The sequence below is a fragment of the Dunckerocampus dactyliophorus genome, chromosome 10 (assembly GCF_027744805.1).
Source record: "Dunckerocampus dactyliophorus isolate RoL2022-P2 chromosome 10, RoL_Ddac_1.1, whole genome shotgun sequence".
NCBI lineage: Eukaryota > Metazoa > Chordata > Actinopteri > Syngnathiformes > Syngnathidae > Dunckerocampus > Dunckerocampus dactyliophorus.
This window is the reverse complement of record NC_072828.1, coordinates 9,351,421-9,369,555: the sequence shown is the minus strand read 5'-3', so window position 1 is coordinate 9,369,555 and position 18,135 is coordinate 9,351,421. Positions and strand designations below refer to the sequence as shown.

General features: G+C 48.0%; 3 protein-coding genes across 3 annotated transcripts; 2 read left to right on the top strand and 1 right to left on the bottom strand.

Annotated features, from left to right (window-relative positions):
- The first annotated feature begins 480 nt into the window (after positions 1–480).
- Positions 481–5,843, top strand: thop1 (thimet oligopeptidase 1). Its single transcript, XM_054789622.1, has 14 exons — positions 481–622; positions 1,107–1,313; positions 1,838–1,986; positions 2,095–2,202; positions 2,276–2,378; positions 2,455–2,612; positions 2,679–2,814; positions 2,904–3,046; positions 3,167–3,390; positions 3,476–3,677; positions 4,888–5,074; positions 5,164–5,292; positions 5,368–5,504; positions 5,583–5,843. Exons 1-14 carry the CDS (start codon positions 610–612, stop codon positions 5,742–5,744), a joined length of 2,058 nt encoding a protein of 685 aa, XP_054645597.1. The 5' UTR covers positions 481–609; the 3' UTR covers positions 5,745–5,843.
- Positions 5,844–6,784: 941 nt separating this feature from the next.
- nwd1 (NACHT and WD repeat domain containing 1) lies at positions 6,785–18,051 on the top strand. The gene is made up of 19 exons (XM_054789621.1): positions 6,785–6,920; positions 7,268–7,353; positions 7,427–7,543; positions 7,610–7,964; positions 8,033–9,323; positions 9,526–9,729; positions 9,798–9,951; positions 10,041–10,158; positions 10,238–10,402; positions 10,481–10,678; positions 10,746–10,868; positions 10,973–11,172; positions 11,237–11,497; positions 11,566–11,656; positions 11,790–11,938; positions 12,012–12,285; positions 13,511–14,064; positions 14,211–14,316; positions 14,390–18,051. The coding sequence occupies exons 1-19, from the start codon at positions 6,788–6,790 to the stop codon at positions 14,686–14,688; spliced, it is 4,878 nt and encodes a 1,625-aa protein (XP_054645596.1). The 5' UTR covers positions 6,785–6,787; the 3' UTR covers positions 14,689–18,051.
- Positions 15,968–17,189, bottom strand: si:ch73-389b16.1 (coiled-coil domain-containing protein 18). Its single transcript, XM_054789625.1, has 2 exons — positions 16,507–17,189; positions 15,968–16,366 (listed from the first exon to the last, which is right to left on the bottom strand). Exons 1-2 carry the CDS (start codon positions 16,769–16,771, stop codon positions 16,149–16,151), a joined length of 483 nt encoding a protein of 160 aa, XP_054645600.1. The 5' UTR covers positions 16,772–17,189; the 3' UTR covers positions 15,968–16,148.
- Positions 18,052–18,135: the final 84 nt, after the last annotated feature.

Genomic DNA, 18,135 nt, shown 5'->3' with positions numbered 1-18,135 from the left:
AATAGATTCTCAAATCAAAATATTGATACTTCTGATACTTCAGTCATTTGAGGTAATGTACATCATTAACGGGAGCAGTGGAAAGTAACTAAATTATTTAGACCTTGTCTAAAGGTTGCAGTTGTTTAAAATAAATAAATACATTACTCTGATGTCTTATATTCTTTATTTTCTAAGCTATGCTATGCTTTGAAATACATTCCTTTTTCAAATTTACCCGACACGTTAGGTGTATTTGTACAAAGTATCGGTATTGCATTGGTATCGCTGATACCAGCCTGAATTGTAGCCTACTCATCGAAACGGAAAAGAAATCAGTGGTAACGCACATCACTATCATTTACGTGTTGTTGTATGTTATATATAAACATGTACTATGTACTGTAAGTTATGTATAAGTAAATGCTATGTACGCGTGTATTATTAATTAAAAGCACGACGACAAATTCAATAGAGATTAACAACTTAATACCCGCGATTGTTCAGTCTGCCAGAAGCTGTATAGTTTTATTTTGAAACTAAAACCGGAAGTCGCGAGTGAGTCTCCTAAACCCATGGCTCTTTGTGATACAAGCACGGACACGTGACTCTTGCGATCAGCTAGTCGACATGGGCCCGACAGGTAAGCTTTCCCGACCTTTTTTTTTTAAATAAAAAAAACAAAATTCCATCTGGTCTGTCAGCCCACTTTTTATCTTTATGCGTCACTCTTTAAACGCCTTTGACGACCTCGGCTAACACCAGCTAACCGCTATCTTGCTAGCTGCCAATGCTAGCTGCCTGTTAATTTAACAAAGACAAATAAAGTTGCACTCAGAAGATGACTTTGGACTTTGTGATGTTTGGCCAACAAAATAAGTAAATATTGGTGATAGGTGGTTTTATTAAGATTCCATATGTCACGATTTTACAAATTAAATGTGTTGAAGATGTGTACGAACGTATTAACGTTACTTCTTAGACTAAAGTATTGTTCTGTGTAAATAATAATAAAATGTAATTGCACGGTCTGCTTCAGGAAGAAATAATAATTGCATTGTAAATGTATACGAACATGTTAATAATAGTCTCGCAGACTGTGGTGCTGATCATGTGATCAATTCCAGGTGAGGTGGTGTTTGGCGGTTCAACCCGCGTCTGCTCCCAGAACCGTCTGCGATGGGATCTGAGCGCCGAGCAGATCCTCAAGAAGGCAGACGATCTCATTGCCAGCACCAAGGATGTTTATGACCGTGTTGGTGCTCTGGCCTTGGACGCCGTCACCTTTGAGAACACACTGAAGGTGCTTGCTGACGTAGAGGTGGAGTACACGGGTCAGTATTCATGTGTTGCCATGGCAACACAAGATCCAATCAAACTGAACAGGTCACATTCCTTCATGACCCAAACACACGTTTATGTTTAATAATAATTGCGATCGTCATGTGGTGCTAGTGTTTGGTGTTTGAGCGTGCGTCCAGATGCTTCTGTGCACCAGCCACATGAATGTAAAGCGAGGCGAAACAAAAGCAAACAATGTGAAAGCACCGTTGTTGAGGCAGGCAGGATCGCTGAGTCAGCGTTTGGCACTGCGATGTAAAGATCATCTTCATCAGCACTTTGTACAGCCACAAACAACAAGAAGAAGATTTGACTCTGATTTTATGAACACACATTTGATTAATGATGATTAAACACACACACACACACACACGTTATTGATAATGTGAGGTTTTATTTTATTACTGTTTGAGGAAATCAGATGTTTATGTTAATGTTATATTAGCATGATGAGTCATGATGCTATAAATAAACTTTAAAATTTTTTTTTTTTTACCCTGTCCCCGTCATATTGCAGTCCAGAGGAACATGCTAGACTTCCCACAGCACGTGTCTCCGATCAAGGAAGTGCGCACGGCGAGCACGGAGGCGGACAAACAGTTGTCAGAGTTTGATGTGGAGATGAGCATGAGGGAGGACGTGTACCAGAGGATCGTGGCTCTGGAGGTGAGCTATCAACTGTCCTGACAGGTGTCAACGTTGTCAAATAAGGAGCCGTAGCTATTCACAACTGGTCCAGCAGTTCAAACTAGGCTTTTTCTTTTTTGTTTGCAGAAAAAGACTGAAACCAGCAGTCTGACTGCCGAGTCCAAACGCTATATGGAGCGGCTCATCAAACTGGGCCAGAGAAATGGACTCCACCTGCCCAAGGAGACACAAGAGGTGGACCATACTGGGCTTTAGTCTTTAAGCCTCGTATAGTCCTTCACTGAATGTGGTGTGTGTTCTGGTGTAGGAGATCAAGAGCATCAAGAAGAAGCTCAGCAACTTGTGCATCGACTTCAACAAGAACTTGAACGAGGACACCACAAGTCTGTCCTTCAGCAGGGAGGAACTGGGTGAGAACTGGTGGCTGGTTATGCCGCCACCTGGACTTACTCCTCTAATGGTGTGTTCTTCCTTTGCTGGCTATAGGCGGCCTCCCAGAAGACTTCCTGAGCTCGCTGGAAAAAGATGGAGACAGTCTGAAGGTGACCTTGAAGTATCCGCACTACTTCCCCACCATGAAGAAATGCTTTGTCCCAGAAACGCGCAAGAAGCTGGAGGAAGCTTTCAACTCGCGCTGCAGAGAGGTGAAGAATTCTTTAATTCCTTAATGACACCACAATACATGACACATGTTTCTGGTGTTTCTGCAGGAGAACTCGGTCATCCTGAAAGAGTTGGTGGAGCTTCGAGCCCGTAAGAGTTCTCTGCTTGGCTTCAGCACCCACGCTGACTTTGTGCTGGAGATGAACATGGCCAAGTCTGGCAAGCAGGTGGCCGCTTTCCTGGGTGAGGACCACACCACAAACGTCTCCACGTTGTCTATCTGGAATGTGAACCCGGGTGCTCACAAAGCCTTCTCATCTCATTCTTCTTAGAGGAACTCGCCCGCAAGCTGAAGCCTCTGGGTGATGAAGAGCGTGTGATGCTCCTTAAACTGAAGGAGGAAGAGTGCAAGAAGAGAGGTCTTACCTTCAGTGGAGAGCTGCACGCCTGGGATACCCGCTACTTCATGACCCAGGTGAGACCTTTGTGACCCATGTCAGGTCTTTTGTGAGCCAGGTGGACGCAGTTGCATTCTCTCTGCCTCGTAACGACAACACTTTTCTTGTTTTCTTTCTTTGTTGCTTCCTTCTTCCAGGTGGAGGAGACTCAGTACGCAGTGGACCAGAACCTGTTGAAGGAGTACTTTCCCATGGAGGTGGTGACTCGGGGACTGTTGGACATCTACCAGGAGCTGCTGGCTTTGACCTTTGAACTGGTGGACGGCGCCCCTGTGTGGCACCCAGATGTGAAGCTGTACAGCGTGAAGGATCGCAGTCACGGTCAGGTGGTGGGCCAATTCTACCTGGACCTCTTCCCCAGGTGATGACCAAGCTCTTCCAGAGTCACCTGGCACCATGGTACTGGAGGGTGCTGGTCTTCTGAGTCCTTTGTTTGGTTCCCACAGGGAGGGCAAGTATGGGCACGCCGCCTGTTTTGGCCTGCAGCCTGGCTGCCTGCTGCCAAACGGTGCTCGCCAGATGTCAGTGGCGGCCATGGTGGCAAACTTCAGTAAACCCACGGCCGATGCGCCGTCTCTGCTGCAGCACGACGAGGTGGAGACGTACTTCCACGAGTTTGGACACGTCATGCACCAGTTGTGTGCTGAGGTCAGAGTTTATGTTGGCTCATGTTGTCTGAAGTTAGCGAATGGCGAAAAACCACGAGTAATTGAGACACCGAAAAAATTGCTATTTTTGACATTGCCTCACTCCCCCGCCCCTCCAAATCCTCCTGCTAGCTTGATGTTGTTCTTCTTCCCTGATTTTGGATCATTTGCGATAAGAGTGACTGTTGTAATTATTAGATTAGCTTCAGCTACAGAACCCTTCCTGTTTTGCATGTTCTCCCCATGCGTGTGTGGGTTTTCTCCAGGTTACCATTCCACATATCATTCTTACTGGCAAAAAACCATCACAGCAATGTAATAGGTAGATAACAACAGACAAGACACTACCAACGAATAATACTGAATAAACAACTATGTGAGCCCTAAACGTGTAACTTAGCAGCCATTTACAACAGCACAGCAAAGCACGCTGGGAAACAAGAAGAGCTGTTGTCAAAACCATATATGTAGATGCCGTATCGAGCGCTGAGCCTTACATCAACGACGCTGCCATATTGGATGTGGCAAGGCTGTGCTGTAAGTGAATACAAATAAATGTACTTACTTTCATAAAGCGCCTTTCTACAAAGAAATTTAAGTTAATGCCTCTTGTTTATACATTCACACACACACACTAATATACTTGGGAAACAGTTAGGCACCAAAAACAATGTATTTCATCTTCTCAGATGGCTAAAAAGAACTTTGTGGATCCCACACAGTAGTAATTCACATTACATCGGCTATAGAGCACAAAGTAGCGCCGAAAAACAGTGTGTGTGTGTGTGTGTGTGTGTGTGTATATATATATATATATATATATATATATATATATATATATATATATATATAGTTTTAATCAGTACTTTGATTGCAATAAAAGAATGTAAAATAAGAACATGAAAGTTATCAATCAAAATAATAATCAGCAAATTCATGTATTTTAAAAAATACCCCTTTTAACTAAAAATAAATGTAATCTTTCCAAAAATAACATAAATCAAGGCATAAGAACTTACTTTAGAACAGTTTTACTCAAAAAAAGATATGTGATGTTACACACCTCGGCATCGGTATCTGTTGATTTCGGTGAGAGTTGGACAATATCGGCATATCGGTTATCAGCAAAAAAGCCAGTATCGGACATCCCTAGTGAAGTTTAGATGTTTGTAGTCATGTTACTCAGTCACTCATCTGCAATTTGCCTGCAGGCTGACTACGCCATGTTCAGCGGGACTCATGTGGAGCGGGACTTTGTGGAGGCCCCGTCCCAGATGTTGGAGAACTGGGTGTGGGAGAAGGAGCCACTGCAGAGGATGTCCAGCCACTACAAGACGGGTGCTGCCATTCCAGACGAGCTGCTCGACAAACTCATCAAATCCCGCCTGGCCAACACAGGTGGGTACCGGACAGAAATGCTGTTATTGGATGAAGTGGTCTTTAGGAGAGCCAACAATGTCATGACAGTGAACTGTGAATGTGTGCAGGTCTTTTCAACTTGAGGCAGATCGTACTGGCCAAAGTGGATCAAGCTCTGCACACCAGGACCGGCCTGGACCCGGCAGAAGAGTATTCACGTCTCTGCCAGGAAGTATTGGGAATTCCTGCTTCGCCAGGTTAGACGCAACACAAATATGCTTCTTCGAGCAGATGTTCAGTCCTAGTGGTTACAAAACCGTGTGTGTCTTCAGGGACCAACATGCCAGCGACGTTCGGCCACTTGGCGGGTGGTTATGACGCTCAGTATTACGGCTACCTATGGAGCGAGGTCTTCTCTATGGACATGTTCTACGCTCGCTTCAAGCAAGAGGGAATCATGAATCCCAAGGTGAGCACCACGCACACCTCAACTGTCCTCCACTGTCCTCTCTTTGGAAGCCCAAGCCAAGAACTGCGTGTCCTGCAGGTCGGCCTGGACTACAGGAAATGCATCCTACGGCCCGGCGGCTCCCTGGATGCATCGGCCATGTTGAAGAAGTTCCTCGGGCGCGAGCCCAAACAAGAAGCCTTCTTGCTGAGCAAAGGACTGACCGTGGACTTGGAGGCTGGCTCACCGTGTCCCTGCTGACCAATCAAGCTCCTCCCCCTTGGAGTCCACACAACATAGGACTGATGAAACATAGGTGACTTGATGGAGTTCATGAGGAAATAAAATCAATTGAGAGCACTTCCTGTGTTTTTTTTTTTTTTTTGTCTTGTTGCTTTTTCGCTCTACACAAACATGGCCGCTGTTTTCATGGAGGAACATGGCTTGTGAGGCAAAGGTCAGTACTGCCGTTTGTTTCCTTGCTTTTAGACTGCCAAACTTCAGTTTACTTCAGCAGACGTTTTTTTAACTAACACGTTTGATTAAGAGGTGTGGCGCTGCAGAGCGTGATGAAATGTGGTCCAGTGGGAGTGAGGAGTTGACAAAAACAGCTGGAGGGTAACATGCAGGGTGAAAACACCCTCATGTAGCAAACAAGTCTGCTTTTACATGTTAGTAGTGGAGAAAACCTCAAGGAGCAAACATTTGTTAGCTGTAAGATGCTTTTTCTATGCAATGCATTCTTTACCTTTGTGTGTAGGATGATGTCAGCAGTTTGTAGCTGTGTGCCCGCCAGCTTTGCTTTGTTATTGTCATCATGCTGATGCGTGATGACGGCCATGTTGCCATTGTAATTGGCGCCTTGGGGGTGCTCCCTCACACCTGCTAACACTCGGGTGATTTACCCACTCAGCAGGCCAACCTTAAAGCACCTGCATTCATACTGTTGCACTTTACATCTGCATGCGTGGTTTAGCGCTGCTCAGTACAAAGCAGCCAGTCACTTACCTTACCGATAATGTCTAGTGTAGTTTCAACGTCTCTGTTTTCATGTTCAGCCAACATACCAACTGCTGTTTAAGGACATTAATACTTGATGTGTAATTTCGGCATGTTATAAAGATGACAGAATGAGGCATTAAACACAATGAAGAATGACTGATGAGGCAACCGTTCTTGCAGGCGAGTGTCTCCAGGGTAAAGTGTTTGTCCCTAGGGACATCTCTGAGGGAGACAAAGATGCTGACGCACACATCACAAGAACACAAGAGAAGAAGTGAGCCACGAAGCAGCATCAGAACACGATGGAGGCGGCGTGTCCATCATCAGCATCATCAGGTGCTCATGGAAACATGCAGGAGGTTCTGAGAGGACACACGATTCCCACGTTGAGGACCAGCAACATGATCCGTGTGTTCATCAGCTCCACCTTCACAGGTCAGAAAATGTCTTCACACAGACACACACACCGGTTAGATGCCACAAGACACATTTGGTGGAAGACTTGCTTTTTCTTTGACTTTTTCTGGGGAAAAAAATGTGTTTGTCCTGGCTGCTCAGTACCATATCAGCAACATAAATGTTTTATGTGAAGAGACTCACCTTCCAGAAGTTTCTTAAAGTGATCGTACTATTAATGGTTGACTTCTTTTTACACTTGTGTGACAGTTAACAGTGCCTGTATTCTTACTAAAGTTTTTATGATGGCCACAGTTTGACCCTGGAACAGACTATTTCTATTTACTTTATTTCATGGTGGTCTTGACGGCGACTGTGATGCGCAGACATGAGTGGTGAGAGGAAAGCTCTTCTGGAGAAAGCGTACCCACAAGTCCTTGCATGGTGCCGCAGTATGGGCTTGGTGTTTGAGGTTGGTCCACCTCCATCTTGCAGCCTGTGTCAGGGTGGGCATGGCTCGTTCAGTGATGTCACTTCCTATTTAGGTGGTCGACCTGCGCTGGGGGATGGGAAAGGTGACGTCAGGGGAGCATGACGCCTGTGAGCTCTTCCTGCGAGAGATATCCATTAGCAAGAAGATGTCTGCTGGTCCCGCCTTCGTGGTGAGTGTTAGCTCGTCTGTTAGCTCAACTTCATCCCTGCATTCACTTCCTATCTGCGCTCCCAAGGCTCTGTTGGGGAACCGCTATGGCCACCGAGCGCTTCCTGCTGGGATCCCACGCAAACAGTTTGAGCTGTTTGTGTCCAAACTGGCCAACAAGCCTGACGCCGTCCACTTGCTTAACCGTTGGTACATGAGGGACGACAATGCGGTCCCGCCCACCTATGTCCTGCTGCCAGTCACGACTCACTTCCCTCACTACAGCGACCTCCGACCCGACAGCGCAGTACAACGTGACGAGGAGGTGGCTTCCTGGCGTTTGATGGAGACGCACTTGTTACAGCACCTGCGCTCCGCTGCCAGCAAGGCCGAGGCTGCCGGCGACATCACAGCGGATGAGCGATGCGTCTTCTTCACGTCAGGTCAGGTCACGCCAACAGTTTGTCTGCCATGTTTCTTCAGGCTAACTGTGTCGTCTTATCGTCTGCAGTCACAGAACGGGAGTTCCAGCATGGTTTAGAGAAGGACGGCGCCGGCGCCTCAGCCCTGCTCTTTATTCGAGAGATACCTCGCCTGGTGAGGGGCGGGCCGAGGCGTCTCGCCAGATTCATGGACGCCACGGCCGATGGGCTGTTAGATGCAGAAGCACGGGGCCTCCTCGCTGGCCTCAAGTCCCGCCTCTACGCCTCATGGAAGGACAAGGTGAATGTGCACAGTGTGGAGCTCAGCAGGGGAGCCATCGAGCCCAGACGCAAGGAGCACGCTCAGTACTTGGACACCATGTGTGAGCAGTTTGTGTGTCAGATGAAGGCCAAGATCACGGTGGCACTCAGTGCTTCCATGGGGGGTGGGACCAGGAAAGTTTGGGGAAGCACAAAAGAAGAAAACAAATACGAGTGGGTGGCGGAAGAGGTCAGCCACCATTTTGCCTTGAGGAAACTGGTGTGCTGCGGCTTCCACGGTAGGGAGGGGCTTCTGGCTAAGCTGTGCCTCGCCATGTGGGATTCCACCAACGTCCGTCACGGGCCACTAGTGGTGCACGGTGCCGCCGGGATGGGCAAGACGGCGCTCTTATGTAAGCTGGCGGAGGAGATGCGGACCGTGCTGGAGGCCCAGGCCACAGTGGTGGTCAGGTTGCTTGGTGCTCGCCATCTTCGGAGAGAAGATGTTGACCATCTTCTCCTCAGCATCTGCCTCCAAATCTGTCTGGCCTGTGATTTGGCCTTGCCCACCTCACTGAGCAATCACCAGGAACTGGTCAGCTTTTTTCAGGAAGTTCTGGCCTCCGTTTCCCAGCAGGGCGGCGTGCTGCTCGTCATCTTGGATGCTGTTGACCGCCTGTGCGACAATCATCGCGCTCTCTGCTGGCTGCCCGAGGAGCTCCCGCCCAACGTCCACCTTGTTGTCTCCATGGACACCAACAGCGAGGCCTTCGCCGGCGCGCGCCTCAAGCTGAAGTCGCTGGAACGTTTTTTTGAAGTGGAGCGCCTGACACGCGACGAAGGTCGACACATCATGGAGTCACGGCTCAGCGCGTCGCAGCGAACTTTGACCCCCGAGCAAGCTGTCACCGCGCTGCAGAGCTTCGACTTGACGGGCTGTCCGCTCCACCTCCAACTCATTGTGTCTGCCGCCAAACGCTGGACATCCTCCACCCCAATTACACGGCTTTGCCTGGGCACCAACGCACAGGAAATGATGTCGGAGCTTTTCGTCATGCTAGAGGAGAAACATGGCAGGGAGTTGGTGGGCGGGGCCTTGGGTTACATTGCCCTGGCCAGGTGAGTAAAGACCTTTTTGACAGTCTGACCACACCCATAATGCTTCCACGTGGCTCATTAACATGACAAGTGTTTTATTCTGCATGTTTTCACTGTTCCTACTCTCTGGGTAATGTTAGCACAACCTAGCATAACCTATTAAACCTAATGCTACAATAATAATTACCAGTTGTTACAAGCGGTGACGTCATGTGATCTACAGGGAAGGCTTATTGGAGGCGGAGCTACGTGACATTATGTCTCTGGATAATGATGTCATCAGTGAGGTATACAAGCTTTCCCTCCCGCCGACGCCTTCCCTAATTCGATTGCCCCCCATGCTGTGGTCCCGCCTCCGAAGGGACCTGGAGGACCACCTGGAGGAGCGATGGACACGCGGTGTTGTAGCCATGGTCTTCAGGGAGCGGTGATGAAAACAAATGAGCCACTTCAGATGATGTTTCACAGACTTCATGTTGTCTCTGTTTAAATCAGGTGTCTGTGGGAGGCGGTTTCAACACGCTACCTGACATCAGAGCGCAGGGGGCGTAGCCTGGCCATCCTGGCAGAGTACTTCCAGGGAGTGTGGTTTGGAAAACTGAAACCAGTGGCTCTTCCTGGCCTGACGCTGGTCCTCGCTGACAGAAAGGTTGTATGTTTCAGACTGAGCCTGGTAGCCATGGTTGCCATCCTGTGGCTGGATCGCTTATCCGATTGGTTGTGGGTTGGTTGTGTCAGGTCCCGCCCCAGCCGCTGTGGTTTGCTCCGGGATTGGCTAATGTCAGGAAGCTTCAAGAGTTGCCCTATCACTTGCTTCATGCCGGCCTGTGGGAGGAGCTACGTCAGGACGTCATTGGTGAGACGTTAAAGCCCCACCGACTTGTAGAACTGAAAAAGACAATCACTTCCTGTGTGTCACTTCCTGTGTCTCTCAGGCAGTGGAGAGTGGCTTTACTGTAAGAGTGCCGTGATGGGCGTGTCCAGTGTCATTCAGGACTTGGACCAGTGCTCCCTCTACATGGACTGCACGGAAACCCGCCTCCTCCGAGATGCTCTGGTCCTCATCAAGCCCCATCTGGACTTTCTGGATGGTTACGTGGGTCTGTTGCATTACTGTATATCACGCTGCCTCACATGTCTCCACGCTGGCTGGCAATTTGTTTTCCCTCCACCCTCAGGGGCGTCGCACTTCTACACAGAGTTGCTAGCGAGACTGCACAGTTTGGCCATGCCCTTCCCTTCACTGATTGGTCGGCTGTGCGCTCAATGTGAGGAGTGGTTGCTGACGTGTTCCGAGCCCGTCCTCATCCCAAAGTGCAGCTTCCTGCCGCCGCCAGGGGGGGCCTTGCAGCACATCCTGACGGGCCTGCGGGGAGGTCAGAGGTCACACAACTCCTGCCCTGCACACTATGTGCGCACGTCACTCCCTCACTGTGTCTCCAGGTGTTGTCTGTGTGGACGTCAGTGTGGAGGCGGAGCTTCTGGTTGCAGGTTCAGACCAGGGATTTGTGGCGGCCTGGAGCCTTGCTGACTTACACCTTGAACGCACGCTGAGCGCACACACCGGTCGGTCCACGCAATGACAAGCTGTCTTTATTAAACGCAACGACCTTGATTAACATCAACATTCTATGTTTGTAAACAATCATCATAAAACATTGGTCCTGCAGCTGCCATCCTGTCACTCAAGCTGATTGACAGCCCCGCCCACTGCCTTTCATTGGGTGCTGATGGTTCTTTGAAGAGGTGGAACCTGACAAGCGGCCAACAGATGCTCTGTATTCAAGAGGCGTGGCCTGTTGACCACACCCCCTCACCAGTCCACATGCACCTGTGTGGTCAGCTGATCTTTGTGTACAACAAGATGCAGGTACCGCAGCCTCCTCCTCTTCCTCCTGTTCTTCCTCTTCTTGCTTTTCATCCCGCGCTTGCAGGTGTCCATGTTGACGTCAGATGGCATTCCGACGCTCCCAATCAGCGGTGATGAAGGCTTGTTGTGTCTGGGACTTCTGGAGGATTCCGTGATGGTTCTGTCTGACATAGGCCGGGTGAGAATATTTGGACCTGGAGGTGGGACTTCAAATGTAGAGATTCAGCTGGAACACTGGGTGCAACCTTTGACCCCCATTAACACCGTCACGCTCCCCAAACGAGGGAAAGTGTTTCTGGTTTCTTCAGAAGGTTTTCTCTATCAGGTGTGTTCTTCTCTGGTCAGGTGACCATCCGTGATGGGTTGATGCTGATAATGATCATGTGACTCTAGATCGCTAGGTCAGGCAAACATACGTGTGTCAAGTTTCCTGTGCAGCCATCTTTGTTTTCTGTGACTGCTGATGAGAAAATCCTCTTAGCAGGTAAAGTGAGCATTGAAGCTAGCCTGTTAGCTTGCTTTGAATGGAAGTCAATGGGTGTTTGTGTGTGTGTGTGTGTGTGTGTGTGTGTGTGTGTGTGTGTGTATGTATGTGCGTGTATCATGTGATCTTGCAGGAAGTGATGTGACTTTGAGCCTCTTTAACATCCACATCGACTCCTTAGAAAGTTTCCTCCATCTCAAACATGACAACCGCATCTTGTGTGCTCGCATCTCGCCTGATGCTCGGCTCATTGCCACCGGTGCCATCGACCAACTCATACGAGTGCGTACACACTCACACACTCGCTTTTGACTCTTGTTTTTAAGATGTAACTCTGTGTGTCTGTGTGTGTCAGGTGTGGTCAATGACCACTGGAGCGTTGTTGGATGTTTTTTGTGGTTCCGATGCTCCAATCAGCAGTCTTCTTTTCTACGAGCGTTTCCTGCTGTCGACGTGCGCGGCCGCCTCCTGTGTACATGTGTGGGCTGTGAAATACGACAGCCGCCACAAGCCCACCGCCCACATCCCTGCGGGCTCTGCTCACGTGGCCGTTACTAAGGACACAGAGAAAGTTTTTTATGTGAGTCAGCATGAACCCACACAAGTCGTCAGCTGGAACAACCGCACGGGTTTGTCACATTTGATGTTTTTGCTAAAATGCATCTTGCTTGTTACAGCGGTTTCTTACTTTAAGAGGCAGCAGTTCACTCATCACCAGAACGGCTGAACTTCTTGCATGTTGTTGTCGTGTTGGCATTTTGTGGACATGCTATATCAGTGTTATTGACGTGTTGTTGGCACAATGGCATTTTGTTTGCATGTCTCGTTGGCATGTTTTTGACGTGTTGTTGAGATGATATCATTTTGTTGATGTGCTTTTGACATGTTCGCATTTTGTTTGCATGTTGTTGACGTGTTGGCATGTTATGTTTTTGTTGTTTGATAAACAAGCAACAAAAATAGCATTTATTAACTATTTAGATTGCAATTATGATGGTTCCAGCGGAGCAGTGAGTGTGTATTTGTGCGCCACTTACGCACAAAGTGTTGCAGGCCGCCTCTGCAATATTTTACCACGCTTTCTCATACGACAGCGGCAGTCTTCTTTTACCTCCTCCGTGAGAATTTCCACTTCCGACTGAGAAAAGTACGCCGCTCTCATTGCCATGGTGAATCGATGAATCAGTGATCGACAGCGGGATCTATTACAGGAAGCCGTGTGTGCGCACTGATCGCCTGGCTTGATGAATTCGTCTCTGCTCATCTGGCTTGGTCTTTCCGCAGCCAATGTTTAGGATTGGTTGAACTCAGCTCAGTCATTTATCCTGAATTTCTGAATCCTGCTTTCATGCAACAGGACCCTGTTGGCTTTTGTTGTTGCTGTGATTGTCAAATTCTTTTGTACTTTAGCCTGCTTGAACTGGTAGAAAACGCTTTACCAACTCAACTCCAGTAGTTTATTTCACACGTCAACTATTTATCGGAGCTGGGGTACATTGATAACATTAAATCAAAGAGGAATAGCATCAAAACCACCACTCGCTAGTAACTAAGTCATTTCAGTCGTGTCTTCCTTTTTTCTACAATTGTTCTCTGCACAGCTTCCTTCTTGGTATCATGCAGGTCACATAAGTATCAAATATGTCATATTAGCATCAGGTTTATGAGATCAGTTACATCATCATCAAATCTGTATCAGAGTTTTCAGCATGCGTATTAATGCATCATTATTGAATCCTTCTAAGCTGGATGACTATTAGTACAGTCACGTGATATTTGCATTGAACAGCATATTTTCAAATAAGTACATTTTGACCTAACAGTGTTGCTGACATGTTGCTAACATGCGTCCAGGCAAGCCGGCCGGGCGTCTGGCTCTGCCAGCAAAAGCAAGCTGTCTAACGTTGGCTCAGCAGAAACGCCTCCTGATGGTGGGTCTGAGCAGCGGCACGGTGCTCATTTATCCTTTGGATCTTCCCGATGAGACACTGTGCATCCCGCCTTCAAAGAGCCAGTGCACCGTGCTCCGCATGGCGGTGAGCGTGCACGAGACACACGCCGTGGTGGCCTACGAGGATTCGCTGTGCATCTTCGAGATCACCACCAGGGAGTGTTTCCCCACGGTGGAGGGTCCACTGGAGCGTGTGCAGATGTTGCCGCAGGATGGCCCGCTCAGTGCTGTGGCGGTGCTGTCGGACCGCCGCCTGCTGTACGGGACAATGTGCGGCCGCGTGACGTTCTACGACGCCGCCCAGCGCAGCAGCACCACTCTGGACTGCCACCGGACCACCATCACCTGCGTGACCCCCAGCAACTGGGGCACGCACTTCCTGGTGGGCTCCCAGGATGCCGTGCAGCGACTGTGGAACCTCAAGCCGCTCGCTGTGAACCACGTCATGGAGTACAAGGTGACCCCCCCCACCCACACACACACACACACACACACACACACACACACACACATTCAAGTCAGCTGTGTTAGGCTCCCAAACCACCCAAAGGAGGTCAAAGGCACATCAAAGAGGAAATGACATCATCATGGTCGTGTGTGCAGGGGTTGTTTTCAGAGGGCGTGGTGTGCGCCACCTTCTCAGAAAGTGACCAGGTGGTCTTCACGGGCTCGCGGGACAAAACCGTCAAAGTTTGGGACGTGATCACAGGTATGAGGAGGCCGCTGTCAGTGCTTTGATCGCGTAACCAAATGACCATGTGACATATGCTGTGTGTTGTCAGGAAACCTCCTTCTGGTCCAGTACGTAGGCTCGATGGTGGTCGCCATGGTGACCTACAGGCACGGCTTTGTGGCCCTGGCGCAGTGTGGCGTCGTCATCCAGGAAGTGTTCCGCTGTCCCGAGTGTGTCGGGCCTGAATATAACCCGCTGAGGACGGTCAAGGCTCAGTACCGCGTTACCTCCACAGACCAGGTCTGCGCTGGCCAGCGGGGAGGCGTGTCCCACCTGCAGGACTTTAACCCCGCCCATTTCACTCTCAACTGCAAAGCTCAGCCTTCATCCACGTGCATTCTCCTATGACCATACTGATGCTAACAGTGCTAATAAACGGCTAACCATTGCCACAGGAAACGATAAGTGGGTGGAGTCTAAGTACTGGGCGCTAGCATGTTTGGGGCGAAGTTCAGGTCCTGTGACGAGACCATGTGACCCTCGCCTGAAATGACTCCACCTCCAAGCGCTTGCTTAGTTTAGCAAAATGCATAAACATTTTATTTCTATTTGTGATCATTTTATTAGACAACACGTGAATAAACATATGTCTTATTGATGATTATTTAACTGATCAGTGATTGATGATTGTTATTGAACAACTTAAGTCAGCTAAAATGTTAAAGCTCAAAGCTGAATATTCAAGAAAGTAAAAGTCAGATTTTGTCTTTCTTGGAATAGCTAGGGCTGCACGGTGGACTAGTGGTTAGCATGTTGGCCACACAGTCACAGTCAGGAATGGGTTCGAATCTCCGTTGGGCATTTCTTTGTGGAGTTTGCATGTTCTCCCCGTGCATGCGTGGGTTTTCTCCGGGTACTCCGGTTTCCTCCCACATTCCAAAAACATGCATGTTAGGATAATTGGAGACTCTAAATTGAGTATGAATGTGAGTGTGAATGGTTGTTTGTCTATATGTGCCCTGCGATTGGCTGGCGACCAGTCCAGGGTGTACCCCGCCTGTCTCCCGAAGTCAGCTGGGATAGGCTCCAGCATACCCCCGCGACCCTAATGAGGATAAGCGGCATAGAAAATGGATGGATGCAATAGAATAGCTATTTAAAAACCTGACTGATCATTGTGCACACAGTGTAGTGACTGTCATGCATGAGGCCTTCAAGCGTTGTGATTGGTTGGCGACTGAGCGTGTTGGATTGAGTTAAAGCTTCTTTGCTTTTGTTTAATTTCTCTTGGGCTGAGGAGTAGGAGGGCCATCATGTGACTTGCATCTGACCTTCTCGCAGCAAACAGACACTTCAGATGACTGACCGCAGGAACCACACAGAACGTTAATGGCAGAACACGCTTGCGGCGCGCTAAAAATACATTTGCCCCTTCACACATATTTCATTGTTTTGAAAACTCCAAACAGTTAGCTTAGCCTCAGAGTGACGTAAACTTGACTGTAAATAGAAAAGTAGCCAAGCTGGTGAAGCTACAGCATTAGCCACAGTGGTGACCATGCTCACTAACAGCATCGTGTTAGCATGCTATCATTAGCCACCCTAATAGCATCTTGGTAGCATACTAGCGTTAGCCACATTTGTGACCAGGCTAATAAACAACATTAAGAATTAATAAAGAACATAATGTCTTTCTTTGCATTTATTCCGCAAAAAGTATGTTTGTGTGAAATGTCTCTTGTATGTTGTTTAGGTCACAAAGTGTTGAGGACAAAGAAGAAGAAGAAGAGGAGCAGTTTGTGTGCTTTTGAAGAAAAAAGTCATTTGAACTTGTCTTTTGTCCTTGAAGATCACGTTCACCTTTATGTTCACCGGAGGCCCGCCGCCAGCTTCTCCATGGCGGCCTTGCGCTCCTCAGCCTTCTGCTGCGAGCGTTGAAGGACGTTGCGGAGCTCCTGGAGGTGGTCAAGTGTTCCCACCAGTTCCCCCTTGACCGTCTTCATCTGGCTCTCCAACATCTGAGTGTGATGTAGAGAATTCCTCCTGTGACGCCTGCTGGACCGCACCTTCTCCTCCAGGTCCTCCACTAGATACAAAACACACCCACACAGGACTTGTTACCTACACCAACGCACCAGATGTGCAGAAGACTGAGGAGGTCTGAACGTTTTTCAGTTGCAGACATTATGAAATGAAGCACTATAACTCATTTAGAAAGACACTCACCCATGTTCTCTTGGGCCTTCTCACACCCAGACTCGGTCTTCTTGTCCATCAGGTCTTTGGTCTGCTGCAGTAACTTTTCCATCTTCACCAGTTGTGCCGCCTTGGTGTCACTGTCCCGGCGAATCCTCAGCAGTTCTCGCTCTCTGGGACTCAGTTGGTCGTCGCACTTGTCCATGTCTGCCGATCGGAACCAGGCTGTGGTCACGAGTGGTCCAGTCAGGCAAGAACTCTCTTTGGAGTCTGCCAGAGTGTGGACTTTTGTCATGTTTGTATTTTTATACGCCCCTCCTCCTCATGTCCCGAGGCCATCAAAACAGTCCATGCTTAGTTCTGGCTCGTCATGAGATCTTCTTCACAAGGCCTCCATACACTCTTCCTTGAGCATTCTTCCAGGATGTTTGGTCCACATAAGGTCTTCTGGTCTCTTACAAACTAGTTAGACACATGGAGAACCTCTTCGAGAACCTTTCTGACACCAAACTGTCTATACGTGTATGGAAATTATGACATGCTAATGTTTACATGACTAAGTACGGCCTTGAGAATGATAATAGCCCGTGGACGCTTAGCTACAATGGTGAAAACGCTAACGAAAACTAGCCAAATAGGAGCCACAGTGTTGGAAAGTTTGCCATGCTAGAGAACATGCTAACAAACATGTGCCACAATGTAAATGTTAGCCATGCAAGAGAGCATGCTAACAAACATTAGCCACAATGATGACCATTAGCCATGCTAGAGAACATGCTAACAAACATGTGCCACAATGTAAATGTTAGCCATGCAAGAGAGCATGCTAACAAACATTAGCCACAATGATGACCATTAGCCATGCTAGAGAACATGCTAACAAGCATTAGTCTTGCTAGAGAACATGCAAACAAACGTTAGCCACAATGGTGAACATGCTAACAAGCATTAGCCATATTTGGAGGCGTGCTAAAACATAATGTTAATAAACATCGTTAGCATCAGCCTTAATAGCTTAGGGGTGTCCAATACTTTTTCCAGCGACAGCCACAAACTGAAAAATATTTTTTTTTTCTACTTTATTTGCCAATAATAAAAAAAACAAGCCTTGGGCTGCAAATGGCCCAGAGCCCCCACTTTGGACACCCCTGTCCACAGCAAAGCTCTCAGCATATCCTAGCGAGCAATGCAAATAAATGTTTTGGGATGAAAACAACCAATGTTATGGCTTTGTACTGTACATAGTTAAATGAATAAATAAATGCATAAACAGATAAAAAGCGTGAATTATGCGGCAGCTTAACATTCAAGAAACGATGGCATTTATTTGAATGTTTTAATAATAAAGTTGGTGTTGTCCTCATGGAAAAGAACTTGGATTATCCAGAATGTTCAGCACGGCATCGGCTGGTCACGTGACACTGTCCTTATCTCAATAATATGTTGCAGGCCATTATTGAACCGTTACCATGATTACATGGCATCTTTGCTGTCCGAAAGAAGACACCTTGTCACATTTGTAGTCCTCATTTGGTCCACGTGGGGGAGCGCTTGCTCGACTTTGGCTAATTCATCGGGTGCACACAAAATTTGGTTGTATGTGTAAAATTATGTAAATAACGTTAATAATAATGCTAATATCATTAGCAATCACATTAA

Bases quoted from the DNA above. Each gene is read 5' to 3' on its own strand.
- thop1 (XM_054789622.1), top strand. The intron at 1,314-1,837 runs GTCAGTATTCAT...GTCATATTGCAG, and splicing joins CGTAGAGGTGGAGTACACGG to TCCAGAGGAACATGCTAGAC. The intron at 3,391-3,475 runs GTGATGACCAAG...TGGTTCCCACAG, and splicing joins TACCTGGACCTCTTCCCCAG to GGAGGGCAAGTATGGGCACG.
- si:ch73-389b16.1 (XM_054789625.1), bottom strand. From the start codon at position 16,771: ATGACAAAAGTCCACACTCTGGCAGACTCCAAAGAGAGTTCTTGCCTG. The intron at 16,367-16,506 runs GTGAGTGTCTTT...TTTTGTATCTAG, and splicing joins GAAGGCCCAAGAGAACATGG to TGGAGGACCTGGAGGAGAAG.
- nwd1 (XM_054789621.1), top strand. From the start codon at position 6,788: ATGGAGGCGGCGTGTCCATCATCAGCATCATCAGGTGCTCATGGAAAC. The intron at 9,324-9,525 runs GTGAGTAAAGAC...TGTGATCTACAG, and splicing joins GGTTACATTGCCCTGGCCAG to GGAAGGCTTATTGGAGGCGG. The intron at 10,403-10,480 runs GTCTGTTGCATT...CTCCACCCTCAG, and splicing joins CTTTCTGGATGGTTACGTGG to GGGCGTCGCACTTCTACACA.